This window comes from Sander vitreus, unplaced genomic scaffold (genome assembly GCF_031162955.1).
Source record: "Sander vitreus isolate 19-12246 unplaced genomic scaffold, sanVit1 ctg294_0, whole genome shotgun sequence".
Classification (NCBI taxonomy): Eukaryota; Metazoa; Chordata; class Actinopteri; order Perciformes; family Percidae; genus Sander; species Sander vitreus.
In genome coordinates, this window is record NW_027595448.1 from 1 (window position 1) to 23,678 (window position 23,678).

At 39.2% G+C, this 23,678-nt stretch overlaps 2 protein-coding genes across 4 annotated transcripts; one reads left to right on the top strand and one right to left on the bottom strand.

The window, feature by feature from the left end:
* Positions 1-3,056: 3,056 nt before the first annotated feature.
* On the bottom strand, positions 3,057-15,153 carry gnpat (glyceronephosphate O-acyltransferase). Of its 3 annotated transcripts, none has more exons than XM_078244735.1 (17): positions 14,954-15,153; positions 13,637-13,823; positions 12,717-12,893; positions 12,457-12,586; positions 12,070-12,197; positions 11,778-11,853; positions 11,264-11,415; positions 10,963-11,093; positions 9,915-10,165; positions 9,723-9,821; positions 8,663-8,836; positions 8,252-8,331; positions 8,007-8,147; positions 7,190-7,289; positions 6,981-7,074; positions 4,452-4,513; positions 3,057-4,351 (listed from the first exon to the last, which is right to left on the bottom strand). In XM_078244735.1, the coding sequence occupies exons 2-17, from the start codon at positions 13,814-13,816 to the stop codon at positions 4,308-4,310; spliced, it is 2,019 nt and encodes a 672-aa protein (XP_078100861.1). In that variant the 5' UTR covers positions 13,817-13,823; positions 14,954-15,153; the 3' UTR covers positions 3,057-4,307. The 3 variants fall into 3 exon arrangements, with proteins under 3 accessions (XP_078100861.1, XP_078100860.1, XP_078100859.1); XM_078244734.1 differs by having other exon boundaries at positions 8,663-8,833; positions 13,637-13,828; XM_078244733.1 differs by having other exon boundaries at positions 13,637-13,828.
* Positions 15,154-15,184: 31 nt separating this feature from the next.
* Positions 15,185-21,630, top strand: fsaf1 (40S small subunit processome assembly factor 1). The gene is given in 10 exon segments (XM_078244736.1): positions 15,185-15,387; positions 15,931-16,119; positions 16,405-16,505; positions 19,520-19,582; positions 19,816-19,836; positions 19,838-19,912; positions 20,031-20,117; positions 20,332-20,366; positions 20,759-20,903; positions 21,106-21,630. Coding segments are annotated over 9 exon segments (783 nt in total). The 5' UTR covers positions 15,185-15,320; the 3' UTR covers positions 21,106-21,630.
* Positions 21,631-23,678: the final 2,048 nt, after the last annotated feature.

The window sequence follows — 23,678 nt, forward strand, 5'->3', positions numbered from 1 at the left end:
ACACTGGGGACTGAAGCACTGAACAATGTGGGAACTGGGTGACCAGTACACCTGAGGAAAAGAAAAACAAAAGCTGAGTTTAAATCACTTTTTCGTTTAATTGTGCTCCTTCGGGACAGGTGAGGGTATTTTAGGCTGAAAAGTGTAATTTGCTTCAAAGTGCTGGGACTCACAGTTGAAGTATTGTGCAATGTATGGGTAATATTTGATTCCTGAAGTTTGAAAAGTTTTTACCTATGAGGATGTGCTCTCGGAGCACCTTTTCCTTCCCTAGCTCGTCAATGAAGAATGAGATAAGTGGTTTGAGGGGAGAATACTTGATAGCAGAGATGTTTTCATGATGAAATACTGTAGCTCAGCCGGTAGCCTATCTATATCTGGTTTGATTGAGAAAACCGTTAAATGTGTAGTAATTAGGATCTCATGGACTCTCCTGAGGGATTCCTGCCAGGCCCCAAATTTGACGTTTGAGTGCTGCTTTCCCCTTCTGTATGTAAATGTCTCAGCCTCCAGCACAGCGCTGATAAACAGGATCTGCTGCAGCAAATGAGCTGAATCCATCAACCCACCGTTACCTAAGGTTAACTGCTGAAACATTATACACCAGGGTCCCTTTTTCTTTCAATCAATTTCCTACATAGACCACCACAAACCCCTCCAGGCACAACACCATGCCAGCGTGCACTCAGTCACACCTATACGCAAAGGAAAAGAATTACACAGACCAGCTTTAAAGGAACAAAACTAAACACACTGCACTTCTGTCTGCTGCTTTTGTTCCCAGCGGCTGCCACGGGTCACAAAGTAGTTTATTAGGGTGTTGCCCTCCTGCATGTGTGTATGTGAGTGCATGTGCCCCCTCTTCAATTCAGCTTGTCATAATGCAGTAGATAAAGTGCTGATATGGCTCTGGCTGACACTGTTATACACCAGCATCACGGAGATGGATATGGATGGAGAGAAGGAGAAAGCAGCAGGATGGAGGAAATGGGTGGGGGGGATGGATGGATGGATGGATGGACTGGAGTGTGTATATAAGCAATTTGGTATGGCAACTTTAGATGAACCTATAATTTGTCAGAGACTGAGTGAGTGTGAAAGAATGGGCAATATGGATGGAAAGTGGTGGCTTTGCTGGCAGCAGTCTCTTACTCAGCAGCAGAGTCACAAAACATGATGAAAAATGCTGCTGTGATGGTGTGTGTGTGTGTGTGTGTGTGTGTGTGCGTCTACAACCTGGCATAAACAAAGGGCTCAGAGAGGCAAGTCTGACACCTAGAGGTCTGTCAGATATAGTGGTTTCTCACCAGCTCTGTGAAGGATGAAAATATATTATACCGATCAATTATTTGCAATTGTGGACTGTAACTAACTACATTTACTCAAGTACAAATTCAAGCTACTTATACTTTGAGTATTTCCATTTTATGCCACTTTATACTTCTACTCTACTACATCTAAGAGGCAATATTGTAATTTTTATCTGACAGCTTTAGTTACTTTTCAGATGAGTTTTTCATCCCCTTCCTGTCCAGTGAAAACCATGTATCTTCGGATGTGTTGATGTTGAATGCTTGTGATAGACTGAAGGATGAAGTGTTCCTATGTGTTGAGAAAATCTCCTATTTCTAAAGCTAAATAAAGTCTTTAAAAGCCTCTTGGATCAGCTGGAAAATGCATCAGCACAAAGCTGAAAACTTTGTGAAAACTTTTTCCTGACACCATGAAAAGTTGACGTTTTAGAGATAGGTGGTTCTCACGAGATAGCGACGCTACAAACATATGATCTCATTGAATATGATGCATTGCTGCAGATTAAACTACCCAACAGTATATACAGTACACGATTTAAATGAGCACAACCTTAAACATCTACAGCAGTGAAATGCAACATACACATCAATGCAGCAGGAATATTAATCCAGATCCTTGACCAGAAACACATCAGCATGACTATATATTAGGATCAAAAAGTTTCTCTGAGCTGTCTGTCACATGAGGTTTGACTATCTAACAAACATTAGATGTAATAGAATGATGAAGTGAATTTTGATCAATCTGAGCAACTCGACTCCAGTTCCTCTACAAAAGAGATGCAGTCCGGGCTGAAATACAGTACAATACAGTATGTATTTCAAAACACTTTATTAACATGCTTTTGTATTTCATCAGCCTGTACAGTCAGTAATAAAAGGCCTCAACCAACACATACACACTTAAACATGTAACTACACACACACACACACACACACACGAGTCAAATATTTAGACATTAGAACGTATAAAAGCTGCTATTGAAAAACCACAAATACACTCACACTGTAGACTTGAAACATTGAATACCTGAACACCTGGTAACAAAAGGGTATGCATGCTCTGATGAAATGCTTGTTTGACATGGCCAAAATAAATTGGTGACATTGAGATTAATCAACTTTGTCCTGAAGATGTGTATGTTCTACCTTTTTAGTTTGGGGTATTCAACAGTGGAACTTTATGAACTTTAGCACCACATACAAATACTGGGAAGGTGCATCCTCTCAAATACCTAGCTTCTACTGGAGACTTGCACTTTGGATGACTTTGGAGTTTTTATAGGCGCGTTTGGCTGGTTTCAAAATGGAAGATAATCAACTTAATATGGGCTACAATGACGTCAATGGATAGAGCATCTGAAAAACAAACAGATAATGTCCCTTTATTTCAACGAGACCTGTTCATTGGTTCATTGAATTATGGCCCAGGAACCATAATTGTAACTATTTCCGTGTGGTCAAAAGTGAGGGAGTACCTGTGGCTGTTTGGTTCTACCAATGAGGTTTTTTTTTTTTTTTTCTGCCTTCAAAAGCAGCTCTGCCTGTTTCTGTAAAACCCCAAAACTGCTAACAGCACTGCAATGGGATTTCAAGGTAACATTGCTATTTAACAACCAAATAAATAGCTTCAAATTAAGGATTTTTAAACTAATCTAATTAAATATAAATTTACATTAAATTACACCCATATGAATATGGCAGCTAAGTAGGTCAACAAGTCTGTAATATATATATATATATATATATATATATATATATATGTGACTACGTGACTGTTAATCCTCTGCTCCTCTGAGTTTCTGTGTTACAGCTCCCATTTTCCTTTATTTGGCTTTTTCTTTCTTTTCCCTTGTAACAAAATTACATCAACTAATTCTCTGCGAATGTCGATACACTTTAATATATTCTCTAAATTTAAATCAGTAACTATAAAGCATCTTTACTAACTATTCTAGACTGGAGAACATGAGAAAATATGTAAATGATCTCCAACAGTGAACGAAAACTTCAAACTTTTTCTTTTGGTGTAGCTGGCAGTGCTTCAGTATAACTAACAGCAATTGTATTGGCAACTAACATTAGACTTGTAGCATTATCTCCACTGTGTAAACAAAGATGAATGAAGCTCGGAGTGTTGGCAAAAGGCCTGAGGGTGGTTTTAAATCCAACAATGACACCGGGTACAAGCTGTTCTTGAAGTAGACCTTGGGTCTGTAGCAAGTTCAACTTAAATATATAAAACTCTTCCGTTCAAACAGTGCAAAAAAACTGCACAATTTTTACCAAAAGCTAAAATATGTAACCACCCAAATCTTCTTATCCACCAATTTCAGTAACTTTTGTTTCACGAAGAAAACAATAAAAAAGAGAAAACAGTATGTTAAAAGAGTGTTAAGATATGGGTCCACACCACATTGAATACCACAATGAATAAATTCATTAAAGTGCTCAAAAAAACAAAACAAAAAAAAAACCAAACAATATTAGCAGCTTATAAATAGAAAGACATGAAAAAGCAGACAGAGTAACACAAAGATATGCCATGCGGAGTGTTAGAGAACACGTATCAAATGCATTAATGGAGAATGGCCACTATGCTGAGTGGAGTTGGCACATTCAGAAGCTTTCACAAGGCTGCTCATAGCAAAAGGTCAGTGATTCAGAATGAGGCAAAGAGCTTTGAAGGCCTTACTCATCATCTGGCTTTATGAACATATATAAAAGGTTCTTAATAGAAAGATCAGAGAGAGAGAGAGAGAGAGAGAGAGCGAGAGAGAAAAAAAAAAAAAGGCTTATTGAAAAGAGACGTGAAGAGAAGATAGTGAAATTAAAGAAAACGAAAATAAATTGAGCTGTCACCAGATGGCAAGTCTTTTGTTTTGTTCCATCTCTCATAGAAAGCACTTTGGCCGAACCGCCTTTGGACGTCGTCACATCAGGTAGAAGGTTTCGACCCTCCCCAGTCCCTGTTTGGCTCATGAGGTCGGTGCATTAGAGGCGAGCGACGGCCGCTTTCTGAGTGGGGAGTTTTCCTCCTAGACACAGAGACACATTTAAAGATTTGTTTTAAAAGTTCTGGAGAAAGAAACACCGTTTATTCCTGCTGGGAGTTTTAACTGACAGCTTGTTTCTTACCTAAAGTGTCTTCCAAAGAGTTCACCATCACCTTGTTAACCTTTAACATCTCCTGCTCCACTCTGAAATAAAAACATTGGAATGGTTTTTGTTTAGCACAAAATAAAGCTGGAGTTCATAGTGACTATTTCTTTGTTAGAAAGTAGTTCCAGCTGTGAAACCTGGAAAACCACCAAATCAATCATCAATAAACTACAAGTGTTCATAAACAACTGTCTCAGATACATACTGAGGATTGGGTGGCCCAACAAGATATAAAATGTAGACCTATGGAGATGCATGAACCAGGAGCAAATCCACATTGAAATCAAATCCAGAAAGTGGGGATGTATCGGTCATACACTTAGGAAGGATCTGAGGAACATAGCAAGACAAGCTCTGGACTATAATTCCCCAGGCAAGAGGAAGCTAGGGAGACCTAAATCCAACTGGAGGCGTTCCACGCTTGATGAACTGTCCAAGACGGGGAACTCCTGGCAAGAAGTAAAGACCTTAGCGCAGAGGAGAGTGAGGTGGAGATCCATGGTGGACGCCCTATGCTCCCAAGGGGGCCAAGAGGACTAAGTAAAGTGAAGTAAGTAAGTAACAGTAGTTTCTGTGGATTATATAAATAAAACCCAAGATTACAAAAGTCAATGAATAAAACTTACACAAAAAAGTTAGTTAATACATAAAAAATAGTTTGATACATCTCAAGTTAGTACAAAAGCAATGTGTTAATCTACTGATAACAAAATGGAGGTGGTAGTAAGGAAAACACAAGATATCTAACATTCTATAGATAAAAGGATAATTTACTGAAAACACAATAAAATAAAGATCTGTCATGAATATGGTAGGTACAAGAACGTTTATAAATGATACTACTATAAAATGAAGTGATGTTAATAGTAGGGATAATATCAGACAGCCATTAGTCTGTGGTGGTTGTGGTGGAATTTCCAGAAAAACCATGTAGTGGTATGATGAGACTAAAGGGAAAGCTTAGACATCAGGTCATCATCGGTCACAGGACAGGGGACGAGAGGATTCATCCGGTCGCTGTCATCCAAACCTGTTCTGTCCTCGCCTCCCTGTCTCAATCAGGGAGCCTATGTAGACATCCGCATGATAAGGGAAAGTTTGTTTCAGGACTATCTCCTTTTGGAGGTCAGTGTAAGCAGTGTAACACGGTGACATAGTTTCTCATGTACCTAGAACTATGCTCAAGGTGACCATCTTTTCTTTGGCGCCATCGGTATCTTGAGATATCACATACTTGATAGTTGGGGCTAGGGATATAAGCATCAGGAAAAGGCTCAGGAGTAGGGCTGCACGATATGAGGGAAATGTCAAATTGCAGTTATTTTGACTGATATTGCGATTGCGGTATTCATGATATTGGCGGGAATGATCAATTTTTGATCATCATTCTCATTGGAACACAAATACAAATGTATTATAGTCATATAGTGTGATTTTTGCAAGAATCTGTACCAAACAAAGATTTATTTCTTTAGTCTGTAGGATACGATTTGTAGGCCCAGGACGTCTCTGCAGCACCACAATACTTCAGTTCTGAATGGTTTGACACATATTTTGCCATTAACAAATATTGCACCCGCCTGAGATTTGGATATTGCACGAGTCCATATTGTGATTTCAATAAAATTGCGATTAATTGTGCAGCCCTACTCAGGACCTCAGAGTTGGGGAGGACACTCCAGAACAGCACATCGTGGTTAAACTGTATGGTCTGCCTTAATCTCCACGTTGGAGATCAATAAATGCTTACGCACAGTAAGACATCAAAGTCTCCCAACCTTCATGTATCCTGAAGAAAGCTGCTACTGAGTTTTTCCTTAACAGTGGTAAGTAAAATATGGTAAGTACATGTACATTTAGTAAATGTCTATATGTTTATATGTTCTATATAGGTCTTTTGTTGTGGCAGGAGGCGACATATTTAGCAGCCAACACTGCACATTCTTTCTTTTCCCCCAGAATAAAAGGTAATTTCCCACCCTTTCTGTCAGACTTCGGAGAATTCCTTGCTTAATATTTACGTAGTTTTGACATTTTGTTAGAAAGTGTAATTATGTCTCTACAGCTCGCTCATCACAGTGACAGCACAGCCGGTCCTGTCTGCGTCTGCCAGACTCTGGTCACTTAGTCTAAACATTGTCAATGTCTTTCTCAGGTTCCTATCAGTCCCTGTGGTTATGTAGCCACAGTGCATAGTCTGTTCAGGGCCAAATATGTTTCTAGTTTTGTGTTGTGAGCATGTAATATCATTCTAATAAGTGATTCTGCTGAAAAGTACCACTATGATCATACAGATAAAATCATGAATCAAGCCAACATGGTGTGTGACATAGGTATGTTGATATAGATACCTATGTGTTAAACTATTCTGGGGTTCTGGTAGCTTCCAGAGGATATTTTACCTCATTGATATAACTGTCATTAAAGAGTTGTATTTTTTAGCTTGGCTGTTGTTTCAGCCAATCCAATCAAGCAGGGACCCAAGGATGATCAAAGCAAACTTACCCGTTCATTTTCCGTACAGCGCCAAGTCTTAGCAAAGCTGCCAGGGAGTTCTTCTGGAGGTCAGATGACAACACCTCCATGTATCTTAGTCTACCTGGAAAACACACACACACACACACACACTTTGTAAAAGGCTGAGGTAAAAAACACACACAGGCTGAAATAATCGGACAAATGAGAATCTTAAAAAAAAAGAAGAAGGTATAAACCTGCTAGAAGATGTTTTTTAATGAACTTTCGGACTGCGGGAATAAACTGTTTTTCTGTCAGAGTCTCACTGGCCTCTTCACACAGGAACCGGCACACCACCTGAGAGCACACACACACACACACACACACACACACACACACACACACACACACACACACACACACACACACACACACACACACACACACAGGGTTAACATCACCCTCTAGAGGACATCTGCAGTTCTACAACAGTTCTGCTTTTTGTTTTTTTTTACAAAAATGTGCTAACAAAAACAAGCATGATGTTTGCATGTGCTTTACCTTGTGTCCATGCTTTATGCAGTATATTGCATGTATCTGCAGTAAAACATGTTAAATGCTACCTGGAATTAAATTCAAGCTCATGTAAGGATATGAATACATCAAGCTCTCAGAATGATTCTTAGAAAATACGTAAATAAGTAGTATCTGCTACTGCAGATTCATGATGGACTACTTTATTACAAGGTAAAAAAATATACCTAGAAATGCATGTCAGATTTACAGATCTTACAATTAAGCTCGACTCAATGAAACTTTATCAATATTAGATGCAACTTAGAAACAGCAAATGGGCTGTAACAAAACATGACATTACAACATTTCGCGCAACCAGGTCTTTGTCAGGCCTGGTAAAATGTTAAAACTAATTGAAAAGTGGTATATTCAAATCTAATCAAGTTCAGGGGCTTTAATCCAATGCGCAGATGCCCTCTGCTTCTTTGGATGCTATTATGCACACACCCACCCTTCTGTACACAAAACATGACAACCATTTCAAAGCGTCTCCTTCACCTGGTATCCTTGTAAGAAGGGATCCAACATACTGGAGAGGAAGGCCAGTGTCCTGTGTCCTCTTTCAGTTACCAGAACGTCACGCTGGGTAAACTGCAGAGCTCCGGTCTTCACCAGCAGGTAACAGGCCTCCTCGAAGTCCTACAGGACACACAAACATGGGTGAAATATGAAACCATACAATCATTTATTTTCTACATGTAGCCAGTTTTCAAGCACAAAAGTATGTATATGTTGTTCCTCACCTGCACTGTAGCTCCAGGACAGAGGATGAACTCATTGGAGAACATGTTTCTTAAGAAGCTGAAACTGTTGAAGACCTCCTCTGGAAAACACATTCATGCAGGAGAACCAGCCAACATGCATTTTAACGCCTATATGATAGGTGTCTTTTTAAGTTGTAAAAAAGTGTAAGTAAGCGCACATAGAAAAGTCCTTGAAAGGCACGAGAATCTCCTGAGCGTTGTGGAATTTCTACCGTTTTTCCATGTGACACTAAAACCATAAAACAGTTAAATGTGTGGTGTTCTCTCCTTTACTGCATGGGCTGTATTGTTATTTCACATTATATAACGATGTTTGAACAGTCAGAGAGCAGCACATTTAAAAAGGTAAACAGCGGTGTGTGTGTGTGTGTGTGTGTGTGTCAGTCTTACGTTTCTGGTTGGAGGAGGCAGTGTGGATGGCTAAGGCCAGCAGAGCCGGGCGGACAAAGACGTGCAGCGCCTGGTTCCTGTAGGAGGCGCAGGAGAGTAGGATGACTGCCTGGCTCAAGAGCTCCTCTTCTGGAGCGACGGAGCTGTGAGGCCCTGGCCCCGCTGGTCCTCCTGCTTTAAGACAAAGTTTAAAGTCAGATAATGGAAGATAGAGCAGAAGATAAATGGTATATACCATACTATGATGTAGTTGTAAGTAGACATGTAGTTGTTATTCATGCATTTGTCAACCACTATAACCAACTACATCACAGTGTGTTATAAACCATTGGGTGTAACCATAAACTGTTGTCTTTCTCTCAGTTTCTCTGAATAGAGACATTTACGTGAAATAGTCATTTTAAAGTGGGCAGAAAGTATTTCACAAAGGCCTGATATACGCTTTAAAAGTAAACTAAACTGATGTGACTGTGTGCACTTTCTTTCTAGGATAATGTTGCTCTTGCCCAATTTCTTTTTTCCCCCATCTTTGCCTCTGTTATATATACTTTTGATGTGAGTTTGTGTACGGTACTTTACGTCTTGTCTGTAACTATGTCGTTTAAGAGTATAAACATACTGTTTAAAAAAAAAAAAAGCGGCCCGATTCAAAAGTTTTGATGCAAATTTACAAATGAAAATTGCTGGCCTTTCAACCACGACGGAGTAGTTTTCCTGACTGAATTAGACATGTCGTTAGGCTGTTAGACATGCAACAGTGTACTGACAAATAAAGACCATTTAGCAAAAAAAAAAAAACTTAATCATAGATTTGCATTTCAAAAAGTCAAAATGCATCTATTTTAAAAGCTTTTTTTCACTGTACTTACATTTTCAGGCTATGATCACAGGAAATTGGCTTTGTATGTACTGGACTGGACTATGTAAGTGACAGCTAGATGCCTTAAATGTACTCCATAAATTTACTTTAGAATTGCTCTGATGTTACATTGAATAAAAATGAAAAGCACAAATAAAATACAGAAATCAAAGCAAGAAACACAAACAAAAAAATACAAACCTTGTTCCACTGCCAGCTGGACTTTATCCTCACAAATCCTCACTAGCCCTCGATGCAGGGTAAGACTAGAGGAAACTACCTCTGATGGAGGAATGTGGTCTGTAGTAGAGAAGAAGAAAATAATCGGAATAACCCACGTGAGCGCACACAGAGCCAGCAGTATGACTGTGAACACTTGGGTTACTACTGTACCGGGCCAGTGGAGGAAGGCTCCGTACTGCCGGGAAAGGTCCCTGAGCCACACAGCTTGTGCAGTCAGCTCGCCCAGTGCTATCCCCCGTTTCTTCCCCGCCGCCTGGTTTTGGTGGTGGTACTGGAGCAGCAGGGAGGCCACGAGGACCCACGGCTTCAGGACCATGTTCTCCTCCTGGGCCCGCACCAGCCTGTAGGCCGAGTCATTCACGAAGCTGGTGATGTCCTCGCCGGGCCTCCTGGGTATGTGTCTGGAAATTAAACCTAAAAGTTAATCCATGGTTTTTATTTTTTATTTTCAACTGCATCTTTAAAAGAACACAGGTCTGTATTTACAGACTTTACTGTATTTTATCAAGGTGCCCGCCACACGTATTTCATTACTTTGTGGTAATGGTCTGAAGTTCTACCATGGACTCTGTAACATTTTTTGTGGAAAAAATGCCTTGGTTACCTTGTTTCAAGCCATTCTAGCGTGGTATAGAAAGCCTGCAGGAAGACTCAGCTCGATTTGTGCCAGTTCTCATTAATATTCAACGAGCTAAGCTGCTTGACTCTGATTGGCTAACAGCTAGCCAATGAGAGCCTGGCTATCGGCATCCTTTACCCAGCGTAACTGGGCAAGCTCATGAATAGTAATGAGCTCAGGCAACATGATGTCAGACTGACCAGCTTTTGTAATTGGCCGGATTTCTCCGCTTATTTCTTTTCAGTGGCTAGAGCTGTAGCAGTTCATTTTCACATTCATGACATAACAAACACATATGGACCAACAAAAAAATACAAGTAAAAATGGTTTTGTGCGGCAGGGCACCTTTAAAAGATATAGTTTTGATAGTAACACATTTTTAGATCCAGCCTGACTAGACTAAGGAGCAGGCTTGAGGTGTTTACTGTCAGTTTTGCCAATTGTCTTTTTTAAGTGTAGATTTTTTTTTAAGCACGAACATTAAGGCAGGCACAAGACAGACGGACAATGCGAAACATAAGATGTCTTAATGTTTTTTAGACCACACACGTACAGTAAGCTAATGTTGATCTATCGTACCTTGGTACCAGGTTGAACTGGCAGCGGTTAACTTTGCCCTGGGCTAAACTTCTGACAGACACAGGTTGACCGAAGTACACATGGATACTGCCGTAGTCTTCACTGAGGATCTTTCTGGCTTTGAACAGACCCTACAAAAGGAGAGATAAACAAGAGAAGCAGATGTTGTAACATGGCAGAATATGTGTGCGGGATTTTGTTGGGCTGCGAAATATGACCTATACAGGTTTTGCATAACCATTAAAAGTAATTATGTTTCCATTCATCGTTTATAGACAAGTCAGATGTTTAAATGACTCACTGAAGTGGATTCTTTGGGTTTGGGAATACCCAGCAGCTCTCTGGCATAAAGTGTCTCCTCCAAGACCCTCTCATAGCTGATGCTGACTGGGACCACATTAACATCAAACACCTCCCCTTTAAGGAACGGATCCATGACTATATTCAACAAACCTGGAAGAGGACAGAAAGGTGACGGCCTATCGAATAAAATGGGTCATATTGGTTGCACCACAGAAAAATGAGAACATGTGGAGAACCGTGTTATATGTTGAAAATACACTTTGATATTTTGACCTTGCTAATTAATAATAATGCTGGGATTCCCTTAATGTACAACATGTTCACTTTTTTTGTCACATATATGTTTTACACAAGTCAATGTGCTGGCAGGAGGAAATAAAAACAAAGGATCTGATTTGGGTCTCATCAAACATCTGACTGCAGATGTTTGACAGGTGACATGTGGATTTAGAATTTAGTTTTTTTCCACGTAAAGCTCAGAGAGTTTATATTTGCTTTTTCTTGTAACTTACCCAACTTTGGAGTCAAAGACTTGGACGTTCGGCTTCTGGTCCCCTCTAGGAAAAATTCAACTGGTGCAAATCCATTCTGTGTGAAGTGAAAAAGTAAAAATAAAATCATTAAAAATCAATCAATAATAATAATAATAAAGTGTACGCTCTCTCATTGGCCGCAGTGAACTCATTAAAGTACAGGGCTTTCTTGTGACTTAAATAGCCCCACACAAAATGTCACTACTCCCCAACCTTACTACACTCCCGACAAACGACAAAAAGAATTTGGATAAAAGAAAGTTGTCCTTACCTTGAGCATGGTCTTGACGTACTCTGAGAAGAGAGCCCAGTACAGCTTGTCCCCACCAAAAGACCTTCGAATGAAGAACGCTCCAGACATCCGCAGCATCTCTCCAACAAACTTCATCCCCATAAAGTCTGTAGGGAAAAACAAACTGTAGGTTTATATACAAATCGTGATAGTTTTGGACTGCATTATATTGAGGAGGATTTATCATATTCGGGCCCCCTATTTGATTTAACAAAACATTAAAAATACCTTTAAATATACTGCAGTGTACACCAACAATACATATGTACAGCCTCAAAAAAAAATAGCATCTCTGACAGCGTCAACAAATGCTCAACACTGAGCTTGAAACACAGTGTATACACGCTTGCTCTTTTCATTGCTTACCCATGCCGGCAGCAATGACAGGCAGAGCCACGTCGTAGGTGTACAGGATGTACGACATCAGCAGGAAGTCCATGTAACTACGGTGACTGGGTAACAGGACTACCGGGTGCTCCTGAATGGCCTGTTGGAGCTAACGACAAAGGAAAAAAAAAAAACGATCACGGTGTGTATTTGTGTGCCCGTGTCAGTCATCTTCATGGTGTTTTTTTTACTTTTCACTCACACTCTGTTCTAAGTGTCAAGTGTGTATTCTTTCTCACCCTCTGGATGCCGTCTTCGTTGACACAGATGCTCCTGAACAAGGTTTTAAAGGCCTTGCTGAGTGTGAAGGCAAAGAAGCGAACCGTGCTGAGCTGCAGACATTGAGCCATCTCCTCCAAGATGGCCGACGCCTCCTCCTTGACGTCATCAGTCGCCTTGCCCGTCTCTTTGGAAACCTAAAATAATGACGGGCGTCCAGTAAAAACAATAAATATATAATATAATATAAAAATAAGTTGTAAAAAGTGCAGATTTGTATCAACTTGAAATATGGTTTTATAGTTAGTTAGTTAGTTATATTTTATTTCTGTGTCATGCCAAACATTTTGGCCCATCCCACATGGGATTACAAGACACCATAAACTTACTTATTTAACAAACGTCTTCCTTTCATTATTGATTACTCTGCAGACTATGTTATGGATTCATGAATTAAATCATTTCATCTATAAAATGTCAGAAGATTATAAAAGAAATGATGGTTTGTGTTGAGTTTGTCTGACCAACAGTACAACATTTAAAAAGATAATCAATTCACATTTAAATCAAAACGGAGAGAACAAGAAACGGAATTCTTCACATTTGAGAAGCTGAAATCAGCTAGTTTTCTGATATTTTCGCGCAAAAGATGACTTAAACAATTAATCCTTCAGCAAAATAGTTGCCGATTTTTTCTGACGATCAACTAATCGATTTGTCGTTGCAGCTCTAGTCCGCTGTATTTGTCGATACAAAAATCCTCATGGCTGGAAGAAGCAGTCAAGTCTCTGAGTCTATCAATTACAAAAAAATGGAATAAAGACTGAATAACTGCACAAAAAGGTACTTCTCTTAACTAACCTGCCAACATTTGAGTGTAATCGTGAGACCAGAACCATCAGGCACCGTATAACCAGAATGACAACCGTCTTTTATTTACCTGATTGATGACGTAATGTAGCTGATCAGACTGAAGCACCATGCTCTTCAGCATGCTGGATGTACAGGGCGTCACACCTTTGTAAAGAACCGGAGTGTAGCATCTGAGGGCGTATTTCAGGTCGCTGGAGTTCCTCCTCTCCTCCAAAATGTCCTCAAAGTCATCTCTCTTCTTCAGCATAGGGTCTCTATGCTATCACACAACAAAAACATCACAATACATTAGAATCAGACATATATCTGTATGTCTCCGTTGTTTATTATTGTAACCATAAAGTTCTTAATATACTTTTGTTGACAAATTCACAATATCAAGCAGTATGCATAACATACTGTATTAACATACCTCCATCTGTTTATTCTACATATATCATTTACTTATACACTTACCTGTACTGCCTGCTGTGCATGTTCATTCTGTTCATACTGTGTATATTGTAGCATCTCCCCTTATCGTTTAGTCTATCTATATATATATATATATATATATATATATATATATATATATATATATATTTATTTATTTATTCCATATGGCCTATTACTGTTTTTGCTGTACGTCACTGCTTTTTATCTTATTATGTAAACTGCATTTTTTTTGTCTCAGTGCCTTTAATCTTTGCAATGACAATCAAGTTCAATCTAATATAAAAATAAAAAATTAAAAAATAAAATAAAAGGGGGTAAGAGAGTGCAAAGCCCTGGTTTTCCCTCTGTGACACTATTAGATGAGATTTTATTTTACTTATTTTAACTGATGTACAGATAAATCTATGGTGTAGACTGTAAAGCACCAGTCTCTGCAACCACAGACCATTTATGTGGTATTTACATAGGGCCATAAAAAAGTAAAGTAGCAATACCACAGTGTAAAAATACTCTGTACGTGTAAAAGTCCTGCATTCATTCCTGGAATTCCTGTGTGTAAGTACATTTAGAGCAATTTAAGACTGTGAGTAAACTTCCTTGTATGTGTACACACACTTGGACAACGAACCACAAACACAAAAACACTGATTACTGTAGTACAGCTTTAGTTACATAACAATCTGTCATGCAGGAAACATGCATATAAAGTACCAATGTAAAGTGGCGATTGCTTAACAGCCTTTTGTAGTAATTTATTGAAAAATGTTGCAAAGTAAATCACTACACTGCCTAATTACATTTTAAAATGCATGTTTCTGTAACAACGACAACAACAAGACAGTTTCGATGAATTTTTTTGAATGAAATGTCAAATAGTGTTCACTGAGTTACAGCAGAGAGTTAGCTAAGTTAGCTTAGCTCCCTGGCAAGCAAAGCAAAGCATACATACCGAATAAAAAGCGTTGATTGCCATACTTTGTCACACTTTACACACACTTAGACGCTGCATCCAGTGAAGTTGTACGTGCAGAGATGTTTGTACGGCTCCTGCCTCTTGATGTAATACTTGTGGTTGATAGCAGCACTTGTAGAACTTCACATGGGCGTGTAAACCATGGATGTATTAAGATAACGTAAACTCATAGTGTAAACTGGCATATCCGTGGCATTTCCGCAACTACGGCAGCCGGAAAGGAGTCAGACCTACATGGTTGTCCCACGTGCTTTTACAGTTTGTTGTCATCCGGCTGTTATCGTTGAGTCCCGATAAGTTAGCAACTGTTTTGCTTTTATCCTGCTTGTACAGTTAGCTTAAAATGAACGGAAAAGAAGACAAAGATTGTCTGTTTCTTGAGCACGTTTTGGATAAACTTTATGAGTTTGGTAAGTGCTGTTAGCTAGTTTCGTTAGCTTTACTAGCATACTTTATAGGCTGGTTGTTAATTATGTCTCATTTGTTTTACTATGGCTCCGCTGGCACGATATAACTGTTTTAAAACAAGAATAATGTATCTGTTATATCAATTATGATGCGTTAACTCAGCTAAAACTATAGAACTGACGCTAATGTTAGCTAACCCCATTGCTAACGTCCAGCTTTAGCTGGTTGTCACCAGCATGGGTCGTTTATAATACGTCCATGGTAACCAATCAATGACATGTACTTGTATTGCTTAGACTGTATGTATGTATGTGTATATGTATATGTGTATGTGTATGTATGTATATGTATGTATATGTATGTATCAAATGAATGTATCAAATGAATGTGTAATTACAGAAAAAAATGGTGGTATCATATTCAGCTAGTTCCTCATGTTGAGAGGAAAGGATGGTAAGAGTTAGTTAATCTTGTTTGCAAAAAAAAGTTGCAAGGACTAGAATTAAATGTTTGATTCATGCTCATGTTGTTGACTGATGGTGCAGATGATGGACCAGCGTCAAAAAAGAAGCTCAAGTCTCAGAAGAAGAAAAAACGAAAAAGACAGGAGGAGGAGGAGGAAGAAGAAGAGCAGTTCCCTACAGTCAAGGATATCTGCAGTGACACTGAAGACAACCGAGCAGATTATGTTGGCACTGAACACCAGCAGCAACAACCAAAGAGTGGGGAAACAGGTGGGAAGTGTAGCAACACACTCACATGTGATAGATATATTCTCCATTGACTCATTTCCCCCCCACACAATCAATCCAAAGGTCTCCAGATAATGTGTACTATTGATGCTTTTAAACTGATCTATAATTAATGACTTAGCATATATTTGCACAGCTGTCAATAATTAAAAAAAAAAAAAAAAAAAAAGCTTTCAAACTCTCCCCTCCTCTAGCCTCCTCATCTTCCACCACTCATTTCTCCACTTCTCTTTTTCTTATTGGTTTAATGTATCGTGTCTTCTTCAGGTCCAACCATCCGGCAGGTGAGCCAGGTGGAGGTCGTGACATTTCAGGACCCGAGAAAGAAACTGAAAACCAAGCAGATGCCAGCCCCTGACAAAATGCCTGTAAGTCTACGCAACTTTAACTCAGTCTGTGTACATCATTTATAAAAGTTCAGCTTAGATTAATGACATGAAAGCCAAATCCTTTTGATTCAGGTAACAATATGAGCTGTTTTCAGGTGCATGAAAGGGGTGCTATGCAGTTTTGCAATTTGCAAATTTCTTCGCTTTTTGCTGGCAGGTTTCTCTATAGAGCTCCCCCTACAGCTTCAGAATAGATATTTGGCAGCTCTTATGTTTACTTGTGTCTGACTCCTCGCTCGGTCAGTCTGCCGTTTCCTCTTTCTCTGTTCCTCTGACAATGCTTTTCTAGCTTTCTGCTTCTTTTTTGCCGGCTCAGCCATGACGATAGTGTGAAAAACTATAGCTATACCTTGTTAGCCGGTTCCTGAATGGCCGTATGTGTGCAGTGCCGTGAAGTAGGGCTGGGCAATATATCAATATTATATCAATATCGATATATGAGGCTAGATATCGTCTTAAATTTTGGATATCGTAATATCCTGATATGACACAAGTGTTGTCTTTTCCTGGTTTTAAAGGCTGCATTACAGTAAAGTGATGTCATATGTAATGTAAATAATTGTTTTAATGTATCAGACTGTTGTAACTGTTTACCATTATTTACCTTTACCCACATAGTTATTATATCAACATAACTGATGATTATTTATCAAAAATCTCATTGTGTAAATATTTTGTGAAAGCACAAATTGTCAACCCTACAATCGCCACAATATCGATATCGAGGTATTTGGTCAAAAATATCGTGATATTTGATTTTCTCCATTTCGCCCAGCCCTACCGTGGAGCAATTCGTTACATCGCGAGACCTGATATCACGCGATACTTCCTGACGCTGCGGCCGCTGGCTCGCCGGATGAAAGTTGCAAGGGTGGTTTTTCCGCTCACAGACGCTAGGGGGGAGCGAGACGACCACCATTCAACCCGAAAAAAGTCATATAACCATTCCAATAACTCCAAAGCTGTTCAGTGAAGGTAAATTAAGCTAAAAAAAACTGCATAGTTTCCCTTAAACTGCATTATCTTGCCCCATTGATGGTAAAGATCCAAGAGTAGCATATTGGAAAATGTGCATCCGTAATAATGAATTAAGGACACATTACAAATTGTTATATTCAGGTTTACTGTAAAGATGTAGGCAGTGTCTGTCTGATTCCCATACCCTGTGTGTTTGTTAAAAACATCATTATATGGTATGCTCATATATAGGGCTACAACTAATGATTATATTCATTATCAATTAGTGTGCCCTTTATTTGATCAATGAATCGACTAATCATCTGATCTATAAATTGTCAGATAATAGTGAAAAATGCCCGTTATAATCTCTCATAGCCCAAGGTGATGTATTGGTATAGCTTGTTTTATTTGACCAAATGTCCAAAACCCAAAGATTCAGTTTAGTGTCATAAATACCAAATATTGTCATATATACATATATGATATAATACAATCCTGACATTTGAGAAGCTGGAACCAGGAAATGTTGAAAAATAACTAAAACAATTGAAAGATTATAAAAACAACAGATTTTTTTTTTTTTTTTGCAGAGATCATCTGTTTTCATCCACTTCTACCGAAAAATATAATTGAATTAAAATGATCTGGACCCAAAGAAACATGTTTGCATCTATACTCAGAAAATGATCCGCTTATTGCACTGCGTTTTACATTGTGTGTCGCTCGTCAGATCTGGTGATGCATTTGCAGACTTGATAAACGGCACAAAGGGAAGTTATGTTTGTTATTGCACAAAATATACACTCACCTAAAGGATTATACATGGCAGCTGCTTCAATGCATTTAGGGGTGTGGTCCTGGTCAAGACAATCTCCTGAACTCCAAACTAAATGTCAGAATGGGAAAGAAAGGTGATCTAAGCCACTTTGAGCGTGGCGTGGTTGTTGGTGCCAGACGGGCTGGTCTGAGTGTTTCACTGTCTGCTCAGTTACTGGGATTTTCACGCACAATCATTTCTAGGGTTTACAAAGAATGGTCTGAAAAAGGAAAAACATCCAGTATGCGGCAGTCCTGTGGGGTGAAAATGCCTTGTTGATGCTGGAGGTCAGAGGAGAATGGGCCGAGTGATTCAAGCCGATAGAAGATCAACTTTGACTCAAATAACCACTCGTTACAACCGAGGTACGCAGCAAAGCATTTGTGAAGCCACAACATTCACAACCTTGAGGCGGTTGGGCTACCCCAGCAGAAGACCCCACCGGGTACCACTCATCTCCTCTAAAAATAGGAAAATGAGGCTACCATTTGCACGAGCTCACCAAAATTGGACAGTTGAAGACTGGAAAAATGTTGTCTGGTCTGATGAGTCTCGATTTCTGTTATGACATTCAGATGGTAGAGTCAGAATTTGGCGTAAAGAGAATGAGAACATGGATCCGTCATGCCTTGTTACCACTGTGCAGGCTGGTGGTGGTGGTGGTGTAATGGTGTGGGGGATGCTATCCTATCAATATGGGCCAACACTTCTAAAAAATGCTTCCAGCACCTTGTTGAATCCATGCCACAAAGAATTAAGACAGTTCTGAAGGCGAAAGGGGGTCAAACACGGTATTAGTATGGTGTTCCTAATAATCCTTTAGGTGAGTGTATATATTGCATTACAGGATAAAACGGTGGCAATTACACTTTCATTCCTGGCCAAAGAGAGTAGATAGTGGAAGGAGTGAAGTGAATTTTCTTTTGCAAGAGATGTGACAACATCCTCTTTGCAACATAAACTGACTTGGTCTTTTACTGTTGTCACTGACAGATTTTTTTTAAGCAAGCAATTGTATCACAATTCAAGTAATCTGTTTGTGCAAATGCAAAATGTTTTTCAACTTTGACATTTTAAAACCTAACCACTTCCATGTTGCTGTGTGACCTCTAGTCAACCCTCTCTGTTTATGTGCTTCTTGTCACCATCCATTCCCTTCACGTTCCCTCTCTTCTTGTCTTTGTTGCCTCTGGTTATGTGATGTCCTCACTTCAAGGCCCTTCAGAAGACAACGGAGACGAAGGAAAGTGACCCGCTAGAAGAACTCAGTTTGGAAAAGGTGACAGTTTTATCACAATTTACTGTAGATGTTTTTTTGTTTATTTTTACATGATACATTTAAACGTTCAGTCTGAAGTTGCGATGTGTGACTTGATTCTTCTCATGGCTTCATTTTGTCGCTGCCTCGCTATGTAAAAAATGTTTTCTGACTCGGTAATTAATTACCTTACATTTAGCCCACTTCATCTCTGTGATGCGTTTGCATTCATACTGTATTTGTGTTTGCATCAGGCTCGTCTTGAGGTCCATCGGTTTTGGGATCACAGGCTATAGGAAGGAGCAGCAGCGTGTTTTTGAACAGGACAGAGCTGTCATGCTAGGAGCCAGAGTAAGGACATCTTTGTTTTCTCATTTTTAGTAAAAGTGCTGTACATATTTAAATAGCATCAACGCCTTTTTAACAGCCAAGTGACCAATTCACAACTTACTTATTGCATCTAAACCAGCCTCCTAAGAAGGACTACGTCAACTACAAGATGCTGCAGCAGCAGATCAAAGAGAAGAAGCAGAAAGCAAAGGAGGAGGTCCAGCCGGTAAGACTTGCACCAGTCACGCTCAGGTTGCATCCAAACCAAACTGCTCTAGCTTTACTTATAGTATAAGTAAATGTATTTTAAATTAAAGGGGTGGTACATTTCCATTAAATCATTAACACATTTTGAAATTGATGAAAATAAACAATGGTAATTTAAAAAAGAAATCATATTATGCCTATTCTCCATCTTATTCCGTGTCATCGCTCTGTAGGACCTGAAGAAAAAAAAGAAGCAGAGTAATCAAAGGTGGGTGAGAGAGGCATCTCTGATTATACCTGCAAACATTTTCCTCTATGATTTGATACGTAAAGATCACAGGGCAGTAGGGTGGTGTAAAGAGTATTAAAACATTTATCTTGGAAGACACAGGCTGAAACCATCAAGCCAGCAAACATTTTCTTTTTATAGTGTAAGTGTCTTTGAATCTGTAATCTATCTAAGTATTGTACATTATTATCTTTATCTAAGTTGTTCCTTAGCACAGAATGCATCCACAAATTAATTAATCCTAAAATATGGATAGAAAACGCAGCACTAGTGTTTTGAGTTAGCATAACAAAATTAACAGATATTTATACAGGCTGTCTTGCATCTCAGTGGTTGAAACCTGTGTTTGCCTGTGCTGCCATCTCCACCAGGGACAAGAAGAGAAAGGTGTCCGCTGGCTCTGGTTCTGGCTCTGGCTCGGCCCTCTCAGGTCAGGTGGGCCGCTTCAAGAACGGCATGCTGATCCTCAGCTCCAAGGAGATCCAGAAAATCAAAGGCAACAAGAGGCGCAAATAGGTGAGTGTGTTCTTGTACTTCCAGCTAATGATCGAAGAGGAATTTAGAAATAACATTTCTCCATGTCAGGACTACTACTGGTCTTCACTTGGGAGTTTAGAGTTTGAACCAGAGTAATTTAAGCATAAGGTTAAACATCTGGTGACACAGTTAAAGGGGACAGAATGTGGTCATTGAGAGGTGCCTATGTTTATGTTTTCAGGTGAGCAATTAAATCCTCCATGATAGGAAAACATACGCAGACCAGAGGAAGAACTGGCATCCAAAACACCGTCAGTGGCTCAGCTTACTGCAGGACTGTTTGCAGTGGAAGTAGATGAGAGCCGAAATACAACGTGAGCTGTAAGGCTGATTTCCACAGGACTTGTCTGCAGTTAAATATAAGACGGTGTTAATGGAGACTGACGGCTGAGTCAGGAATCCAATTTACCGATGGACCCTGAATATACACAGTGGCAGGACGTTGATGCACAAAACGTGAGACTGTAAAATCATATTCCATCACAGTTAATTTATTTTTGTTTTTATAAATGACCGAAAAACAAAAACGAAGACATTTGCGTTTCTCGTGTTTTACACTGTAAATGTTTTACAATGCATTTCTCATATATAAACCATGAAGTTGTACAAAACATTTACATTTATATTTATATTGGCAGGAAGGGAGGGGATCATAACAGTACAGATGGGGGGAATTATAAAAAAAAAAAAAAAAAAAAAAAAACAATGTACACACAAGTAAAGTTCTGGCAGACATTTTCATGAAGAAACACACATACAAACATGAGAAAGTAGTTTTTCTCCCTTTATAAACCCTTACTGTATGTACATGACTTCTTCTCCGTGCTAGTTGTAAACATTACAGATATTTACAGAAAAACAGTTTTTAATGTCGTTAAAGGGAAAACCTAAAACAATGGCTTCTAAGCGATGATGATGGCGAAACAAGAGGTGTGATCTGGCAGTGTGCGGCTGGGTGAGGTCACAACTTCTCACACCGTTTTCTTGAAGCAGCTTTTGTGTTATTTCTACATTTCAAAAAAGTAAGAGCATGAGGAAATATGAAGCTTATCTGCAGCACATTGCTTCAAGCTGTAAAGCAAATCTGTGTGTGTGTGTGTGTGTGTGTGTGTGAGATTGCCAACCCTTGGCAATCAATCAGTGTGTGTATAAGTAGCCATTCACTCTTATACTTAACAACTTGAAGAGGGCAATATACAAAAGAAAATACATATGTAATTAAATATATTTACATACTTTATAGAGTACATAAATCTTCCATTCTTTAAGTTAAATAGCTAACAGCAGTGACATGCTTCCCCCCCCCCCTGCACCATATCTTGAAGTTAAATTAAATCTCACATTCATGGGTGGGTAAGGGTGGGGGTAAAGGGACATGCCATACAAGCATTCTTACAATACCATATCTAGACAGGAGTGACTACAATGTGACTCATTTTAAATGTGATTTCTTCCATATAAAATATTGTTTTGATATTCATGTAAAAAAAAAAAAATGAAAGGATAACCTCATTTTACCCGATATGCTGTCTGACTGTCTGAACCTCCACCTAACACCTTTAGCTTTTATCCTCTCCAGTGATGATTTCCACTGCACCATTTTGACATCCACACAACCCGCAGACATGTAACCCCAAATCGTCCAGACTTTCAGACAAAGCCCCTCTGGTTATATGATAGATGTTGCTCTTGGCCTTAAAATCTATTCCTAGTAATGGCACGGTCAACTTCGGGGGCGGATTTTGTCCTCTGGTGTGGTAGGACGACCAGAGGGTAAGGCTGAGCAGAGCAGCCAGAAAGCCTCACGTGATGCAAATGTAAACCTTAAGTGGAAAGCTGGCAGTCTAGACGTCAGGAGAAATTCCCCTTTGGCAGATTGTTAGATATTTGCTTTCTGGGTCGGGGGAAACTAGTTCACATCCCGACTTTGAGACTAATGCTGCATTCATGTCCAGCAGGAAATATGGTAAATCTAGGTGCTAGTTTCAATTGGTAGACCATATACAGAATGCCAAATGAAATTCTAAAAAATGCTTTCTATTTGATTTTATGGCCTGAATAATTAGAAGCATTGAAATGCTTAATTAAACCTTTTTGGCACTTTGGGAGCAAACGAAACAGCTGTGATTTCACCTTTAAGTAAATATGGTAAACTTGTTAGCAAACAGTTGCTTATTTTTACACATCCAGCAGACAAGGAGCCACATTAGCTTAACATTTTAGTTGTGTTTTTGGCCAAAAGACAAATCGAAGTTTGCTCTCCCTTTAGCTCTGCTTTTGGTCCCCACCAACTACTGTACTCATAAATATCTGGCTGTTTAGCTGCTAAATGCTCCACTATGTTCACCAGCTAGTCGCTAAATGTGTCTGTCGGTTTATTGCTCGACAGGAAGCGTACAGTGAGAAAGTTGGCCTGCTGCCTCTGAAAACAATGATATATGAGACCATCAGAGTTAATCAAAACAGTCAAATGAAAAGCCAGAAAACCAAAACAATGAGCTGAAAGATGCTAAAATGCTCCAAACTGCAGGGTTTGGTGATTATTTTCTGGCTACATGATACGAGTGATTCACATTACACTTAGTCATTAGATCCATTGTTAATAAAATAGAAATGTAAAACAATCTTTACCACATAGATTTGAATGCAGCTGTAGGTGCAAAAAGCCAGTTTTTTGCTTTTTGCAGACTTAAATAGTAGAATAATATACCTGCAGTTTGCTGTTCTGGGATGTACATTTTATAAATTTAACAT

What these genes read in the sequence shown, in the direction of transcription:
- gnpat (XM_078244733.1), bottom strand. Translation starts at nt 14,977, where the DNA reads ATGGCAATCAACGCTTTTTATTCG. An exon ending in AGCCTTCCTCCACTGGCCCG is followed by an intron (nt 9,822 to 9,914) that starts GTACAGTAGTAA and finishes TCTCTACTACAG; the next exon opens with ACCACATTCCTCCATCAGAG. An exon ending in TGCCTCCTCCAACCAGAAAC is followed by an intron (nt 8,332 to 8,662) that starts GTAAGACTGACA and finishes TGTGTTTTCCAG; the next exon opens with AGGAGGTCTTCAACAGTTTC.